Source organism: Pan paniscus, chromosome 9 (genome assembly GCF_029289425.2).
Source record: "Pan paniscus chromosome 9, NHGRI_mPanPan1-v2.0_pri, whole genome shotgun sequence".
Taxonomy (NCBI): domain Eukaryota; kingdom Metazoa; phylum Chordata; class Mammalia; order Primates; family Hominidae; genus Pan; species Pan paniscus.
In genome coordinates, this window is record NC_073258.2 from 8,649,460 (window position 1) to 8,667,680 (window position 18,221).

The following is an 18,221-nucleotide window of genomic DNA, read 5'->3' on the forward strand; positions in this document are numbered from 1 at the left end:
TAGAGATTTCCCTTTTATACATATTGCAACAAGTTCTCCATAAAACATTCATCTGAAATAAATTAAAAAGTCCTTTTGCCACTGCCTCCAAACATAAAAAGGAGCCTGTGCCCTAGCCCCAGCCCGGGCCACCCATGGCCCTGATTGTCCATGGAAGAAAGTTAAGGATTGAGGGGCCCACAGCCTGAGATGAGAGGGCCAGATCCTTCCTCTGAAGTCTCCAACAAGAAAGGCGAGGTGACGGCATGAGCCTGGGAGATGGCAGCCAACTCCTTGAGAAATTCAGGGAAAATGACTGCACAGTAGACAGCATTCTTGACTCGAAGAGCCTCACCTTGGCGTTCAGGGGCCCCGCCCCGGGTGAGTAGAACTGGAGTTGAAGCCCCAGGGGAGCCCCCACTTAGGCCAAGTCCTGCTCCGTCTCGCCCAGGCTGAAGGACCAATTGTGCCGCCTGCCGGGCCCTGGTTGGACTGTGTGCATGCCGCAGGAGTAACTCCCCCAAGGATGGCCTCCGGCTCTTCACTGGGAATAAACAGGGGTATCATGAAGGTGCTGGGATCAGGGAACCTCCCTTGGACTGAGAGGGGAGATTCCCCCACCCCCTAGGTTCTTGGACTTCTCCTTTAGGGTTCTGAGGAAATGGAAAAAAGGACAAAATGGACCAGAAATGAACCTCAGGTACCATTTCCTGTCCCATCCCTGAAGTTGACTCTGAGGAGTAGAGTGAGGAGTTCTTTCTCACTCCAACACCAAAAATACTGCCTGCCCAGGCTTTTTCCCTCTATCCAGCCTCCCCACCCAGCCAACCATCCTTCTCAGTCTTAATCAATCAACACTTTAGCCACTTCATTCCCAGTTAAGATCCATTCCTTCTCCATGCCCTCTCACCCTGACGAATTCTCCTATTTCCAATCACTAATCTACCACCACCAAGCTATTTCTCCTCTGTCTATAGCATGCCCTGATTTCATGCTTCCCATCACCCTTCCGAACTAGTCAACCACTTCCCTCTTCCCCAGCCTATCTATAACACCCAACCCACATCCTCTGCTCCTACAATATCCACAGGGGCTATATATGCAATTATAGTTCAGTGACAATTTCACTTCTGTCATGCTCTACTGTCCCTCCAAGATCTGCTCTTCACCATTCACCACTTCACCATTCACCAGTCCCTGTCCTGCACCAAAGCCTCTCTCCCACTGGTTGCGGCCAATTTCAAGTCAGCTTAGGCTCAAGTGAGCCATTCAAAACAACGTACTCTTGCCTCTAACATTCTGCCTAGATTTCTGGGTCTGGATCCATATCTACTATAAAGGCCTAGATCATAATAACAATTCCCATTTCCTACATCTAATACTGGCTACAGAAATACCATACCGATCTATTAAATTTGGCATTCAGAGCCCTTCACAATCAGGCTCACACTCCTTCTACAATTTCTTTTCAAACTCTCCACACCCCACCTTGCTTTTGCATCCACATCTATCATCTTGGAACCCTTCAGGCACTTTTCATGCGCCTGTAGCTCCCTCTGCCTAAATTTTCTTTTCTCCACTTTTTTCATCATTCTACATGAAATTTTACTATCCCCACTTCTCTAGGAAGCCTCCTCTGATTTGTCTTCCACTGACTCCCAATTTTACTTCCCTTAACTCAACATACTTAATTTATTTCTATGTCTTCTACCTCATACACTAACCTGTGAACTTAAGGGCTTAGACTGTGTCTTGTCTACCTTGTCTACCTGGCCCCTCTAAAGTGGCCCCAGCACCAGAACTGTAGAAGGAAGAAATATTCACAATACTAGACCATGAAGAAACCATGCAAAAGAACTTTACCTGAGACTTCACAGCTGTGCAGTAACTTTTATGGTACTCTTTTCCCAACCCATACACTTTTCTCATTAAGCCTCCATCTCTGCTTTCAGCATATCATTTTACCTTCTACTTTGATTAGTAAATAATGAATGATGTGAAATCCCTTTCTCCTCTACACTTCACAACTACATTGCACATGTCAATTCCTCCTTGCTCTCTCCTCATTTTCCTCAAAGGGAGAAAAACAAAAAGCCTTTTCCTGTCCAAAGTTAATCTTTTTCTATTGCTCTAGATCCCATTACTCCCAACACCTTTAGGACCTTGCTCCTTCTGGTATTACATTCCTCTAGTCACTCTCCAGATTGTACATTCTTTGAAGGCAGAAATTACATCTTGTACCTCCCTGAATTCCCTGTACTAAAGACAATGCCCGGCACACATTGCAAATGTTCAAGATACCTGTTAAGCGAAAAGTCTAGATTTAAAACTTCATAACGATATTTAATTCTTCCTCCTTCCTTATACCACTCACCAAACTCCACCAACACTTCCTTCTCATTTCTGCCTCATTAAATGCTTCCCTTCCACGTCTACTATTCTAATTCAAGCCTCCCTGGTAACATCTACATTATAGCAGAAGCCTCCTGATGCTTCCTGACTCTTTTCTCCTAGCTTGACTGCATCTGAGCTAACATACTAATCTCTCCACTTCCAGATTTAGAACTTCCAGTGGTTTTTCACTGCCTAAAACATCCCAACTTCTACTCTGAGAAATTCAGCTCCAGCCAAATCTCTCCAGCCTTACTGCCAATTATTCCACCAACTTTTAAATCCCCTACTCCAACTAAACAGTCCAGGACCTCTCCTGAAAAAAAAAAAAAAAAAAGATTCCCCACTCCTTTGCCTACCTAAGTCCTACCCATCTCTCAAGGCCCATGTCAAATGCCATGTCCTTTACTAAGCTGTAATAATATCGCAACCTAGAGACTACTCTGTCCTCTTTCTTGTCCCCAAATTCTAGAGTAGTTTTTGCTAGAACTGCTGATCTGGCTCTTAATAGATAGAACTATGTTCTATCCCCTGACCAGAAGTCTGAGAACAAACATGAAGACTCAATTTTCTACAACTCACTAGGTCCTGGCACAACATTTCACTCTTAATAAGAGCTCAATTAACCTGGGTTAATAGGCTATCTAGGGAGGGCAGGTACGGGTGTGGTGGGATAGGCCTCACCTAGGGGATCAGAACGGCGTGGGGCAGGTCCTGCTGCAGGGCCCTCAGCCCAGTCCAACTTGCCACGGGCAATGAGGTACTTCTTGGCTTTGGACAGCAGTGCTGGGAAGTCCTCCTGGGAAGCCGCAAAGTTCTCAATCTTATTCTTCACAGAGCCCAGCACCTATGAAGCACACCCTAATGACATTTCTGAGCAGCTCTAGACTGATACAGTCCTTTCTAGTCCCACTGGGCCTGTTCCCAGCCCACCCAGGGTCACTCCAGCTGCGGGCCTGGCCCACCACGGAGCCTGGACGCACCCATGCATGCATGCACCGCACACCTGCAGCAGGGACTTGACACTGGGCTGGAAGACCATGTTGGTGTTGAGCAGGAAAGAGCGGAGCAGGGGCTGGGGGTGACAGGCCAGCTGGGCCACCAGCCCCGTCAGCAGGAAGTTGACATAGACGGAGTTCTGCAGCATGTTCTCGAGTTTGGCAAAGAGCACAGCCATGAAGGGGCCTGGGTTGGGGGGGAGGTGGGCACAAGGATACAAAGCCTGAACACAATGCACATCGCACGCATTCCTCCCCAAAACAAGAGACCCCCACCAGATGAAAAGTATTTGTATGTCAGCCTCTGGGTATGTTTAAATATCCCGTGGCCACCTATTCTGGAGGAAATAAGATGGCAGACACCATATGGACCCACAAGATTCCAGATGCCAGCTTTACACACATTCAAGCTGACAAGCCAGATCTTAGGCTCTGGACTCTGAAAGATCTGGTTTCATTGGCTTTGCCCTTTACTAGTTTGGACAGGTCAAAATTGTCCAAGCCTTAGTTTCCTAGTTCGTAAAATAGGAAAATATACCTACCTCATAAGGTGATGAAGAGGATCAAAGAGTTATCAATATAAAGCATTTAGCCTCAGATCTGGCAAATTTTAAGTGTTCAGTTATAACCATAAGCTACAATTACATATTGTTTTTATAAAAGATTCACCCAAGAGGCACAACAGAAGAACAAATAGGTTGAGAAAGTAATTAGGTCCAAAAAGAATTAGGTTCCACAAAAAACGGAGGATAACACTAAACCTGCTCAGAAAGAAAGCTAGAAGATGGTGTTGCAAAGACAAAGTAACTATGTGAGCCAATTTAAAGTTAGGGAAAAAAATATTTGGAGGACCAGAGAAGACATCAGTTTTGTCTTTCAGAAGCTGGGAACCAAGACGGTGGAACAGAATATGTAGTAAAAGGATAGCTTAGTGCAGGGGCAGAGAAACTGACTGAGGACAGACTCTTTGGTGGGAGACAAGGAAGGGAAAGGATCAGCATTATCCACTGGGAAAACTGACCTCAGCTAAGCCAGATCACCAGCAGTAGGCCTCTATAACCATCACAGTCCTTCTGATTAGGGATTTTTTTGGGGAAAGGGAGTATATCTAAGAACTGTACTATGAATTGAGACAGGAGAATGATGGAGGGCAGGAGGGAGTGAATCCTGAAAAAGATGCTAAAACATTTTTCACTCCAGGTGCACATGTCTAGCATTAGCTTCAAAACAACTCTAGCTTAACAGAGTCCTAAGACGCCCCATAATTTTGTCCTGTTCCTTTCATTTCCTGGAAGTTTCTTGGAAAAAAAAAATTGAAAAGCTCAGATAAGTTTACCAAAGGAAAAAAAGACAAAAGCTTCAATTAATACTTCAAGACTGTGGTAAAACCTGCACGCTATCACCTAGTGGTACTGAGCTGAAAGGAACAGAGCAGAGGCTAAATAAATGGAAAGATAGATTTTCTGCAGGAGGCAAGAAGAGGGAATTGGCACAACTCCATGGCAGAAGCCCTGATGCTGTATGAGCAGGATGGCCAGCATCTCCCAGGCCCAGTCAGGACATGAACTTATCAAGGCATGACAATCTGACTATGAACAACTGGAAGATGAGTGTTTGCCTTAGTCAACTTAAATCTGCTATGTACCCAGAGATCCTAGTGAAAAGCTACCACTTGCTGAGTTCTCACAATGTGCCATAATTGCAGTAAATGATTTATATGCATCTATGGCAGAGATGGGAGGCTAATGTAAGGTATGCCTAATCCAAGGCCTGTGATCTTAGCCTTAGCTACTACTTCTCAGAGGTGGGTTTGTTTTTTGTTTGGTTGGTTTTTTTTGTTTTTTGGTTTTCCTGGCCTGAGGTTTAGAATGGCGGGGTAAGCTGGCTCTCATACAAAAACAAAGAGGAGTTAGTCCAACCACTCAGATCGAGTCTAGCTCCAGCGCATCCTTGAGAGTCCAAATGAACTCAGTCAGGGAGCTCAGGGCCACGCTTTGTCATTTGCCTTCAAAGAAATTGCACTCTATCTGCTTAAGACAGTCTTAGTGCTAGCAGACAGTCACAGCAACCAAGAAGGTACAAGGAAAGCGAACAGGAAAAACTTGAAATCAAGTCCTTCTTTGAAGAGGTGGGGAGGAAGGAGCTGAGTAGGGAGAAAAATACCAGAAGGTTAACCTTAGGCCCCAGGAGAGCTGACAGAAAACCCAAGACCCAGACAGATAAACTGGACGGAATGGCATAGAGAGTGTTTAGGTGCCTCTCCATACAGGACAGCACGTATGTCTTCAATATGGTTCAGAAATATTGCTGTGATTCACCAGGAAACATCAAACACAGAATATCCTAATTACAAATCGCAGGAAATGGCCAGACTAGGGAAAGAGGAGGAACATGCACATAGGACATACATACAAGGCTCAGATATAAGTCAATACTCCAACCAGCACAAGCATGGAAGACGTACAGACAGACACAGGGACACAAGTATGACATGACACGTATCTGGAAGTGATGCAAGCAGGATGGATGAGGGGCTAGGCAAGTACACAGAAATGACATGGCCAAGAGGTCCAAGAAACCAGCACAAACATGTCGAGAACATGCAAAGAGTACACAGAAGGGAAGGCCTAGACTAAGTAGCTTACCAGTGAAGGGCTGGCTTGGCAGCTGGTTGAGAGTCCGCAAAGGGCTGCTGAGGAAGGGGCCAGGGGGCTCAGGGGGACAGGTGAAGCTCTCGTAGGCCTCCTCCTCCTCAAGGGGCAGTGGAGGTTCTAAGGGGGACTCTGAGCCAGTTCCCCCATTGCTCAATGCCACCTCTAGCTCCCGGAGCTCCTGCCCAAAGCCCTCTAGTCCTGCCATGCCCTCGGAGATGCCCTCTAGCAGTTCCCCAGCTCCCTCCTTTGGCACCAGACGAACCTTCTTCGCCCCCTCAGGCCATGATCCTGGCACTCCATTGAGCTGGGGAGGGGGCAGGTGACCAGGGCCCTCCCCTGCACCCCCAGCCAGCCCCCTACTCCCCAGCTCTTCCTCCTCCCCTTCCCCCACGTTGTTCCTGTCCTCCTCAGGCAGTAGGCTGCGTTTCTTAGTCCGGGAGCCAAAAGGACTGGGCTCAGGAGAGGGCCGCTCGCCATCATAGGGGGCAGACCAGGTACGACAGGCTCGGACACAGCGGTCCACACCACGACGTGCCTCACGCAGATACTCCAGGTAATTGTCTTCCAGCTCTCCAGGCTCCTCTGCAGGGGTAGGCCGTCGGCCAGGGCTGGAGGCTGGGGATGCAGAAAGCCCTGGTGAGCAAGGGGCTGGGCCTGGAGACTCAGAGCCACCCAGGCTCTGCTGCCGCAGGAAGAGAGCCAGACGAGATGGTGTGGAGGGCCGGGGTACTGTCATCACAGAAGAGGAGTCCACACTTGGGCTTCCAGGACCTGAAAAGGGAAAAAATATAAGAGAAATCAAGGAGACAGAGGTTCAGAAGGAGAGATAAGACACCTCGGGAGACTAAGAAAGAAGATAATGGGGAGGCAGAAACATGGAATCTATTCAGACAGCTAACTGTCCAACCTCCTAATTAACCTTATCCTCATCCAGCACCCCCACTCACCACCGTCACCACTGAAGACACAATGGAAACAGGAAGAGTATACGATCCTAATTAACCTTATCCTCATCCAGCACCCCCACTCACCACCACCACCACTGAAGGCACAATGGAAACAGGAAGAGTATACGATCCTAATTAACCTTATCCTCATCCAGCACCCCCACTCACCACCACCACCACTGAAGGCACAATGGAAACAGGAAGAGTATACGATCCTAATTAACCTTATCCTCATCCAGCACCCCCACTCACCACCACCACCACTGAAGGCACAATGGAAACAGGAAGAGTATACGATCCTAATTAACCTTATCCTCATCCAGCACCCCCACTCACCACCACCACCACTGAAGGCACAATGGAAACAGGAAGAGTATACGATCCTAATTAACCTTATCCTCATCCAGCACCCCCACTCACCACCACCACCACTGAAGGCACAATGGAAACAGGAAGAGTATACGATCCTAATTAACCTTATCCTCATCCAGCACCCCCACTCACCACCACCACCACTGAAGGCACAATGGAAACAGGAAGAGTATACGATCCTAATTAACCTTATCCTCATCCAGCACCCCCACTCACCACCACCACCACTGAAGGCACAATGGAAACAGGAAGAGTATACGATCCTAATTAACCTTATCCTCATCCAGCACCCCCACTCACCACCACCACCACTGAAGGCACAATGGAAACAGGAAGAGTATACGATCCTAATTAACCTTATCCTCATCCAGCACCCCCACTCACCACCACCACCACTGAAGGCACAATGGAAACAGGAAGAGTATACGATCCTAATTAACCTTATCCTCATCCAGCACCCCCACTCACCACCACCACCACTGAAGGCACAATGGAAACAGGAAGAGTATACGATCCTAATTAACCTTATCCTCATCCAGCACCCCCACTCACCACCACCACCACTGAAGGCACAATGGAAACAGGAAGAGTATACGATCCTAATTAACCTTATCCTCATCCAGCACCCCCACTCACCACCACCACCACTGAAGGCACAATGGAAACAGGAAGAGTATACGACTAGAGAGAAGGACAAGCATAGCTTTGCCCAGAAGTCCCACTCTAATTTTCTTTGGTGAGTGTTAAGGGTCCCCCCTGCAAGACACCCTCATCAACCTCCCCAAAGACAGAATATCATTCATGGACACCTTCCTCCCCTCACCCCAGCCCCTCCTTGCTACGCTCCCCCAGAACCTAGGCCATACCCGTGATGTCCTCCCTTCTCCCTGTCTCTCTGCTAGGCCCACCTCGTGCCCATGAGGCATGCTCTGGACGAGGTGGGCTGGGGGCGTGGTGCCGACAACAGCGTGGGATTAGGGAGAGAAACTTGTCAGCTGCTCGTCCATATAGGTCCACATCACGAACAGCCGGCTTCTGGCTCAGCATAACGTGGTTACATGGAACAAGATACCTGAGAAAGACATCAGAAAGGGGACACAGGGTAGATCAGGCAGGAAGGACAGGGCCTAGAGGAACATCAGGCCAATGAAACTGCATGGTTAAGCCAGGCTCCAAGTGGAAACTCATGAGTAACCCCTATATAGCCCATTGCCCCAGCAATGCATAAGACTCTGAGGCTTCAGGGTCAGCCATCCCTCAGCCCTGCCCCAACAGATACCTGAGAACCAGCTGCAGCAGGACATCCTCACAGCTGAGGTTCAGGAGGGTCCTGAAGAGACTCAGAGAGACCATGCAGAGCTGGGGGGGGTGGAGGGGAGGGAGGGAGTCACCATAAGGGCTCTCTGCCCTCCAAGCCATTCACCAAACGGGAACCCCCCCAGCCCCAAGTTGGCCCAACCAACCACTCCTAGAGGAACTCCTAGAGGACCATGTATCACGCCTGGCACATAAGTCATTCAAGTATTAGCTAGATGATCACACGATCTTTGCGAGCAAGACTTTGCTATTCATACAAATGAAGCATCTCAGACCCAATGGACTTCTATAGACTCTCTAGCTATATATACCTGCAAGCAGAGACTCCAGCAACACTTGAACGAAAATCCATGAGAAGAGACTAAGAAATACTGTGATTGAGTGAATGACTAACAGGAGACAACAGAAACATGGTAATTAAGTGAATGCCTGCCAGAAGGGACTGTAGCAATACAGTAACTGAATGCCTACCAATAAGAAACTAGAGGGAACCGGGAAGATTCCCAACTGGGAAGTAGGTGGGGCTGCAAACATGAAGTCTGAGTCACCTCTCTAACACTAGTGTATCTCTCAGAAGGCAGGATAAAGAACAACTCAAGCGCAGCTGACAGGAAAAGGAAAAAGTAGGTGGGTCAAGATTAGAGGAAATCTTTTATTTTAGAAAAGGAAGAAGGTTGGTTCATCTCTGACTAGGTAAAGAAAACACATTTGTAACCTTTCCCTCACTTCTCTGAATCTTCCTAGCACTTTCTCTATACTTCCCTTACAGCAAGTGTGTCAGACACCTTGAGCTCCCTGAAGACAACGAATGGGTCTTGGTCTAGGGCACTACCTGAACAGTTCAGGCATTCATTATTTGCTACATGACCACGGGAGAATTAAAAGTCAACCACACAGCAAGAAAAACACGTGACAGCAGTTCACATTTTGAATAGCATGGATGTTCAGGAGGCTATCCTAAATGACCACGTTAGCTAGCAATGAAAAAATTCAGACTCACTGAAAAGTAGTAAGTGGGTAGAAAAGTGGTCCCTCAAAGATGCTCACATCCTAATCTCCAGACCCTAAAAATATTTCACCTCACGTGGCAGAGACAACTTCGCAGATGTGATTATCCTAGATGAGATTATCCTAGATATCCACAGATAATTGAGATCCATAGACATCTATTGTCTAAGGATGAAGGGGGGCCATGAGCCAAGGAATCTGGTTGCTCTACAGGCTGAGAATGTTCTTCAGTTGTCAACCAGCAAGAAAACAGAGATCTCAATCCCACAACTGCTAGAAAATTAATTCTGCCAATAGAAATAAGGAAATGGATCCTGTCCTACGGCCTCCTGAAAGGAACACAGACCCCACCCCCCAAAATTTTGATTTTAGCCTGGCGAGATCCATGTCATACGTATGACCTACAAAACTATAAGACAATAAATCTGTTTTAAACATTAGGTTTGATAATCTGTTATGACAGCAATACGAAATTATCACAGGCTGGTTAGCCAAAATTAGTCACTTCAAGGCACACAAGACAGGCTATATACGTTACAAAGTCAAGCCAAAGAATCAAGCTTGAAAGGACCACAGTGGAAAGGAAAGCATCTACATGTTTAACACGGGCATCCTGAAATTACAAGAGATCTGTTCCTCCAAGAACCAGGAACCAAGAAGAAACATCCCAAGAAGATGTAAGGCTCCTAAGACCAGGGGACCAAATGGGAGACTAATAGAAACAACTACTAAAAAAATGAAAGATAGTGAGTAAGAATCAAAGTTAGGATAAGACAAAAGGAAGAAACAACAGATAAAACCTCAAAAAGAAAATCAACTGGCTGTAAACATGAACAGGACAATATGAGGCCAATCATGGCCTAATTTCAGCATAATGAGGGAAAAAAAATACTTTTGGTATCTTTGTAAAATTAAAGCTTTAATACCTATTCCCTATTGGTTCCAATAAATCTTAACCCAAGGCATCTATCACGATTACTTTTTGGAAAATTTTAAAAATACACATGTCCTGAGCCTACTCCCAAAGATTCAAGAAATCTGAGGTAGAGCTCAGAATCTGTTGTAGTTGTTAGTTGTCATCTTCAAAGATTCACAGACGTTTCTAAAGTATACACTTGGTTTAGAAACACTGGTTTAATCAGTCAGTCTGGAATATTTCTTATACACCCTAACTTAGCTTCAGAAACTGCACCTATACAAAACACAGCTATCCAGGAAACTGACCTGGAACTCTACTACCAAGTATCTCATTATCTAGAAGTTTTCCAGAGCTCTCAGTGATGAAAGAACTTCTATTTTAAACACATGGATCCAGGAAACTTTAACTTATAATAAAAAAAGGAAGCAAAAATGGTCCCAGAGGCAAAATAAATGCCATGAAGTCCATGGCAAAATTAATGCTTTATTCTCCTAGAGAGGCTTAAGTCTTTATAACTTGGAAACCATCCACTCCCATGTTATATATATTTCTATTTGTTAATATCCAAACTTCTTGCCATGGTCTTCCAGGTCATGCATGATCTGAATTTTACCCCTCTATTTCTATCTCATTCCCTTCTTCCCCTTGCTCACTACACCTCTAGTCTTTCATTTCCTCAAACATGTTAAGCTCTTCCCCCACTTGATGTCCTTTGCATGCTGATCCCCTTGCTTTCCTGTTCTTCTACTTGATCAATAAGTTAACTCCTTTATAATCTCTATGTCTCAGTTCAACGTCATCTCTTCAGAGAGGTCTTCCTTGGCCACCCTATTATTTCTAAGCACTCCAGTTTTTTCATAACCCTGACCACAACTTATTAATGTGTTGCTTGTCTGTCTTCTCTACAAAGTAAGCTCCATGAAGTCAGCAACAATGTCTACCTTATTTATCACTGTATCCCCAGCACCAGCAAACAGTATGGCACACAGTGAACATTCAATAAAAATGTTTAGGAGGAAGGACCGAAAGTAGATAGGTGGGTGGATGAGTGCTCCAAGTTATAGTTCAAAAGCAGCAAATCCAAAGGAGAAAGAAGGCAAGCATATCAGTAGCACCTGGATCATCTACCAAAGCAGACACACAACCTAAAGTGCTCTCAAGTCACCCAAAGCAGGCCACAGAATGATAAACAGTTTAAGAGAACTCAGGCCAATACTACATTACGAACACTGCACAGTAGCAAAACCTATAGTCATGATGAACAGCCAAAGTCATCCAGAAAAGATAGATTCATCTATCATAAAAGCAGGGGAGTAGATTAAAATCTGTACCCAAAATGGTTAAAAGTTTAATGCTGGAAAGTTAATGCCACTTAATTTTGAGGTGACTGCTGGAGATACAGGCAAAAGAAGGGCAGGAATACCCTCCCAGAACAAAGGTCAGAGAAAGAAGATGGCTCATCCAGGTAAGCTAGGACAGGGGTAAGGGCCATACCCGGGAGTTACTGCCAATACGAGCAACGAGGGTGTCGAGGATGGTGTGGGTGTCATGCCGGTGCAACAACAGGAATCGCAGGAAGGTACGGAGCAAAGCAGGCTCTGAGATACTCCGTAGGAAAAGTTCCAGATAGGCGGTACTGGCGATCATCTCCTCCACAGAGGTCTGGACAAAAAGAAGGGAAAGTCTGGAAATGCACAGCTTCCCTGCACATACAGGGCCATTTTCCCTGGATTCTAAGAGAAATCAGGAGCAGACAGGGCAAAAGGGAGGAGTACTCTACCCACCGCCTCCTACGTTAGTCCTGGCACTGAGGTTACCACTGCAGCTTAGCCCCTTATATGCCTTGCCACCCATGACTCTCACCTTGTGCAAGGCAGGACCCATGACAGGCACCAGGAACCCATTATGGATATAATCAACCAACTGCTTCTGCACCAGGGGGTGAGCCACCTGTAGGAGTGCCAGAGAGAAGGGGGAGGGTTATGAGGAGACCACTGCCTGGAAGGGAGTAGAATAGTACACTACAGAGAGGCATCCTACTTCCAAGATGGAAAAATGACAGAACTCCAGGGAATATACCCCCTCCTACCTAATCTCCCAAAAATGACCAAGGGCCAGACTTTCAGTCCTACCTGAATTACTGCATTGCAGAACTCCAGGGAACTCATGAAGAGTGCAAGGGCTGGCACTCCCAGCCAGTCTTCCCGTCGCAGACAGTGCCAATCATCCCCTGGAACCTCAATCTTTCGAGGCAGTGATGAGTACAGGGCACTGAGCCCTGTGGCCAGCACCTATGAGAAGTTACCAAAAGCTCATATATAAAATATATTTGTAAAATATAAAAACTGGAACAGGGGAGCTAGTAATCCAGAGTTTTGATGGGAATAGGGGTATAAGCTATTACCAAAGCAAGCATTTGGCTACCCAATGTGCCTGAAACTCACCTAGAATTCACAGGCCTACAAAGAGACTTAGTATCTGCCCTATCCATCTAAGCCCATGATTCATCCCCACTACAACTCCAGGGGGCTGCTTTCAAATCCAGGAACTGTTTCCTAGGGGAACGGGCCCTGGAACATAGCCTCTCCCCATCTCCTGGATAGGAAGGTGCTGTTCAGTATCTACACACCACACCCTACCCTCCAAGCCAGGGGGTGCTAACCGGGCAGAAGTAAGAGTGATCCGCGATGTAGCGGCCCACAGTGGGGCTCCCAGCTGACAAAGCCATGAGAAGAAGTAGGGCATCACGGGCCTGCTGGCCCAGGGTGCCCTCTCGATGCACAAAAGGGACAAGGCGAGAAAAGAGAAGAAGACGGGGAGCAGCTCCAGGCTCAGGAGGTGGCTGCAGGAAGAACTCGAGCAATGAAGGCTCCTGGGCCACACAAACACACAGCTGGCTGAGAAGTAGCACCAAGCCTTCATCCAGTGCTGGGCTACTGGGCACAGGGCGGCCACAGGCATCCAGCAGGGTGAGCAGAGCCTCACGAACTGGACCATGCCGCAACAGTGGCTGGCGAGCTTCGCTCACTAGCATTTCAAATAGTTTCAGTTGCTCAGCCCGCCGTTCCTCGACCCCATCCCCAAGCTCATCCCATTGCAGCTGCCATGTCAACACACGGGTCAGCAGATCCTCGCACAGAGCAAACTCCAGCAGTGGCCCAGGGCCTGTGGGGGCCGAGGGAACTGCACGATCCTCTGCCAGCAGTGTCAACATCTGGTAAGTGTGGTTGCGCACAGCACTGAGATCGTCTGCACCCCCAGGAGCTGCCTGAGGGCCTTGCCGCTCCAGGATTCGCACCACCTAGGGAAAAAGGACAGAAGATGGAAGGAATCTAAATTGATAAGGTTACTAAATGGGATGAGGAGAATATAGAAGGTTGGGAGAACTCAGGTGATCAGCAGACAAGGCCCTTTGCCATACAGTCTCCTACCTGGGACCAGTGATTCTTGAAGACCATGAGGCAGGTCTCGGGATCAGCCATGACTGGGGTTTGGAGATTGGCCCCTTGAGGTATACGGTGCCCAGGGCCCCGGGAGGCCAGTCTGCTCAGCCAATTCATCCTCTCCATGAGGCAGGCTGGGCAGGACTGGCAGCCAGAGGCCTACACTCTGAGGATTTGCCAGCTGGAGGTTTTCTCCACTTGTGTCTCCAGTCTGCTTCATCCGGTCTGTAGGAGCCAGTAGCTGCCCATGGAGCCAGAGGTTATACCAGGCTGGAATGGCAAGCCCAGAGGCCACTGGCCAGTCCAGATTTCTAAATCTAATTCAGAGAAGAGATAATGGAATGGATAAATAGAAGCTCACTTTCCAGAACTCAGAACCACCACTCCACTGAAAACTCCACACACCTATATATACATACACACACACACACAGTCAGCAACTGACATGTCTAAAACAGAACTCAGACTTCTACCACCAAACCTTTTACTCCTTCAACTTTCTCCATCTCAAAAGAAAATGATACCAAAATTAACCTAAATGCTCAAGCTGAAAATGTGCACATTATCCTTGTTTTTTCTTTTCCTTACTTCCAATATCCAGTTCATCAGCAAACTCTATCATCTCTACCTTCAAAATATGTCTCACTATTGCAGTAGCTTCCAATCTGGTCTCCATGATTCCTTTACTATCCTCCTAAGAGTTATCACGACAACCAGAGTGATATTTTTAAAACCTAAATTATATGACCTGTCCTCTGCTGAATACTCTCCAATAATTTCCTAACACACTGTAATAGTTCAAATTCCTTATCTTGGCCTACAGGAGCCTACATAATCTAATCTGTATAACTTCCTACCATTCTCCTTCTCACTCACACTTTAGTGACACAGGCCCTCTTGAATACTTTTTGTTCCCTCTGCCTAGACTAGAATGTCCTTCTCCCGCTCTTCACATTGCTGTCATTGCTCGTTTTGTTTGTTTGTTTGTTTCAAATCATCTCCCCAGATAGGCCCTGCCTAACAATTCTATCTAAATAGCACATCTTCTCACCTCACTCTCTAGCTTCCTAATCCTTTCTTCTTGGCAGTTTTCACTACCTGAAACTATTTATTTATTTGTCTTATCTTCCCCACATTAGGTAGCTTCTTTGAGGGCAGGGTTTGTCTTATTGTGTCTGTTGTATGCCCAGGGCCTAGGGACTCAATAAATATTCGTTGAATGTATTAATGCTGAAGCAAATAAGTGAGTGAATGAATGAATGAATGAACAATCAATCAAGAAATCCAGCCTTGATCTGACTCTAGCCCTCTGGGACTACTGAAGAAGAAATTTCTGTCTATCACAGGTGCTTCCCTAGAAACCTACCCAGTGACCTATGGGAGATGAGCAAATAGACCCTTAACTGACTGAATACTCTTAAGAGGAAGAATTCAGAGCCAACCAATAAAGAAGAGCTGTTTCCTTTCCAGTAAGGAAGACAGACACATTCCCATCTCCACTCCTGCCAGACACAACCAAAACTCGCTCCCAAGAAAATGGTAAGACATCCTCACAAGAAAAAGGAAAAAAGTACCAAGTAGCTATTGGAGAAGGAATCATAGTTCCTTCTCCTTTACAGCCACAACACCCTCATCAGTACTGTCTCTCACAAGCATAAAACCTTGAAAGGAAAGGGGTGGTTCAGTTGTCCTTCCTCTTTATACTCAATAAAGGCCGAAGGAATCCAGAGACCTGGCACCAGCCCCACATTTTGCCCTAAGGTTATATTAACAATATCTCCCTTCACCCAGATACTCTCTCACACAATTTCCAGCTCACAACTAAAGGAAGGTAGCCACTATGTTTAAGGAAAATTTCTATAGAACAGGTGAGTCTGATAAAGGGAGGGACCCAGTCCTAAAGAGCAGGTAGGGCTTACTCATTAACTCAATGTATATCCATATGGATAAAATACTGGGCACTGTTCTAAGTAAGCACTGGAAATAACAAAGATGGATAAAACCAGTTGAGGTAGCATAAACATAAATCCAACAAATATTGTAAATAGAAGTATTTATAAAAAGTGTCATGGGGGCATGAAGGAAAACAACTAACTCTGCCTGGGCTATTAGAGGGTTCCACAGAGTTAATATTGAACTTAGATCTTTAATAATGAGATACTAATTAAGCAGAGAGCAGAGGGAAAGGTTTTCTTCATATTAAAAACAGTACGTACAAAACTATGGTACCGTGAAAGAACACGAAAAATTCAAAGAACAGTTGCAAATTTAGTGTGCCTTAATCACAGACTATTCAGAGAAGAGAGGCACAACATTAGTTGAAGGGTAAATGTGGGTGACGGTTATAAGTATTGCTAAATATTATGCTAAGGAGTTTAGCTTTTGTCTACTGACACCCTAGAAACAAAGGAGGTTTTTAAACAAGAAAATGGTAAGATCAGATTGTCCTTCAAAAATACATCAGGTAACAGTATAAGATGGAGCAGAGAGAGATGGATTGCAGTGGACAATTTATAAGAAGCTGTTTCAATAGTCCATTTGAAAATAAGACAGTAATGTAATGAACTAAGAGAAATATTAGGAAAGATAAATCTGAGATTCGCCTCTATCTTAATATGTTCCATGCAATACTGAAATTATTTATACCTGTAACACCTCTGCCAATCAATAGCAAGTTCCTTGACAAAATAAAAATAGCATTCATTTTTCTTTGAAATCCCAGTGCAAACAAACATACAGCCTGAACTCAAATATGCTTTTGAAATTGAATGCTGAATTAATAAGTATTACAGCAAACATATATTTACTACATGCCAGGCTCCATTCCAGCACTACATGAAGTAGCTAACTTAAACCTCATAAAAACCCATTTAAGTATTATTATCCACATTTTACATAGGAGGAAATCAAGGCCCAGAGAGGTTAAATAAATTGCCCAACATTACCCAGCTAGTGACAGGACTAAAATGCAAATGCAGAATATCTGCCTCCAGATTTAAATTAACCACAAAGTAAAAGCAACAAGACCTGGCAAATAAATGGGGGATGAGAGAAGACTCTCATAGGAAGTATAGGAGACTCAGTAAAAGATAAAGCCATTAACAGACTAGAAACACATAAGAAGGGGAACTGTGTTCAAGAAAAGAGGTTGAGTACAGTTTTGAACATGTTAAGTTTTGAGACATCTACAGGAGATTCATGATGTCCAGAAAGCACGTAGGAATACCATACTTGAGATAATGAATAAAATCAAGACAAAAGATACAAATTCAAGAGTTAGCAGCTTATAGACAACTATGAAGCTATGGAAGTAGATGGAATTATCCAAGGAGAACAGCAGATCATGAAAGGAGGTAAGGGTAAAATCCTGGGGAAAACCAGGACGTAGGAAAGTTAAAAAGGAGGAGTCTTTAAAGAAGACTTTGAAGGGAGCCAGAAATAAAAGGAGAAACCCAAGAAATAATGATGATCTAGACATCAAAGAAAGGAAGTTTCAAGAAACTGGAGGTTGCCCATAGTGTATAGTTCTATAGAAAGATCAAGTAGAATGAAGATTAAAAATGGCGCAATCAAGTTTTTTACAAACTTAGTCAAATTAGTTAGTTAAAGAATAGGAATCGAAATGTAAGATGTACTTTCAGGAAATTCAGTAAAATGAGAAAGGATAAAAATAGGGTAGGCCAGGCGCAGTGGCTCATGCCTGTAATCCCAGCACTTTGGGAGGCCAAGGCAGGTAGATCACTTGAGGTCAGGAGTTTGAGACCAGCCTGACCAACATGGTGAAACCCCATCTCTATTTTAAAAAATACAAAATTAGCTGGGTGTGGTGGTGCACACCTGTAATCCCAGCTACTCAAGAGGCTGAGGCAGGAGAATCGCTTGAACCCAGGAGGCAGAGGTTGCGGTGAGCCAAGATCACGCCATTGCACTCTAGCCTGGGCAACAAGAGTGAAACTCTGTCTCAAAAAAAAAATAGGGCAATAGCTTAAAGAAGTTGTGGTAAGGGGAGTCAAGAAAAAGCCTTTTGATTTTGCTGTAGGATGGGGAGGCTCAAGGGTGTCTGTCAAGTGAGAGCAGTAGTCTGAAGAAAGTGACAAGTTATAAATAAATAAGATAGAGATAAATGGCATTAAAATCGGGTATACTCAGAAAAATAGGTAAGACACCTTCTCTGAAAAAGGAAAAAATGAGTA

At 45.4% G+C, this 18,221-nt stretch overlaps 2 protein-coding genes across 6 annotated transcripts in view; one reads left to right on the forward strand and one right to left on the reverse strand.

Moving 5' to 3' along the window:
* C9H11orf42 (chromosome 9 C11orf42 homolog) overlaps window positions 1-18,221 on the forward strand; it is a 32,811-nt gene that overhangs the window by 9,431 nt on the left and 5,159 nt on the right. Inside the window, exon 3 of the transcript XR_008954572.2 lies at window positions 15,375-15,567. The gene's annotated coding sequence lies outside the window, so the exon portion shown is untranslated. The remainder of the gene's footprint in view (window positions 1-15,374; window positions 15,568-18,221) is intronic.
* FHIP1B (FHF complex subunit HOOK interacting protein 1B) overlaps window positions 1-18,221 on the reverse strand; it is a 24,392-nt gene continuing 6,171 nt past the window's right edge. Inside the window, exons 2-12 of one of the 5 annotated variants that reach the window (XM_003819063.5) lie at window positions 14,017-14,345; window positions 13,248-13,886; window positions 12,718-12,876; window positions 12,449-12,535; window positions 12,080-12,247; window positions 8,621-8,700; window positions 8,250-8,413; window positions 6,014-6,793; window positions 3,377-3,555; window positions 3,055-3,217; window positions 1-523 (exon numbers count right to left, since the gene is read on the reverse strand). In XM_003819063.5, the coding sequence (XP_003819111.1) occupies window positions 162-523; window positions 3,055-3,217; window positions 3,377-3,555; window positions 6,014-6,793; window positions 8,250-8,413; window positions 8,621-8,700; window positions 12,080-12,247; window positions 12,449-12,535; window positions 12,718-12,876; window positions 13,248-13,886; window positions 14,017-14,154 (2,919 nt within the window). In that variant the 5' untranslated portion in view covers window positions 14,155-14,345 and the 3' untranslated portion in view covers window positions 1-161. Of the gene's footprint in view, window positions 633-3,054; window positions 3,218-3,353; window positions 3,556-6,013; window positions 6,794-8,207; window positions 8,414-8,620; window positions 8,701-12,079; window positions 12,248-12,448; window positions 12,536-12,717; window positions 12,877-13,247; window positions 13,887-14,016; window positions 14,346-18,221 lie in introns of those variants that run through there. The other 4 variants (XM_055094047.2, XM_003819064.5, XM_008972445.7 and 1 more) reach the window with 4 other exon arrangements.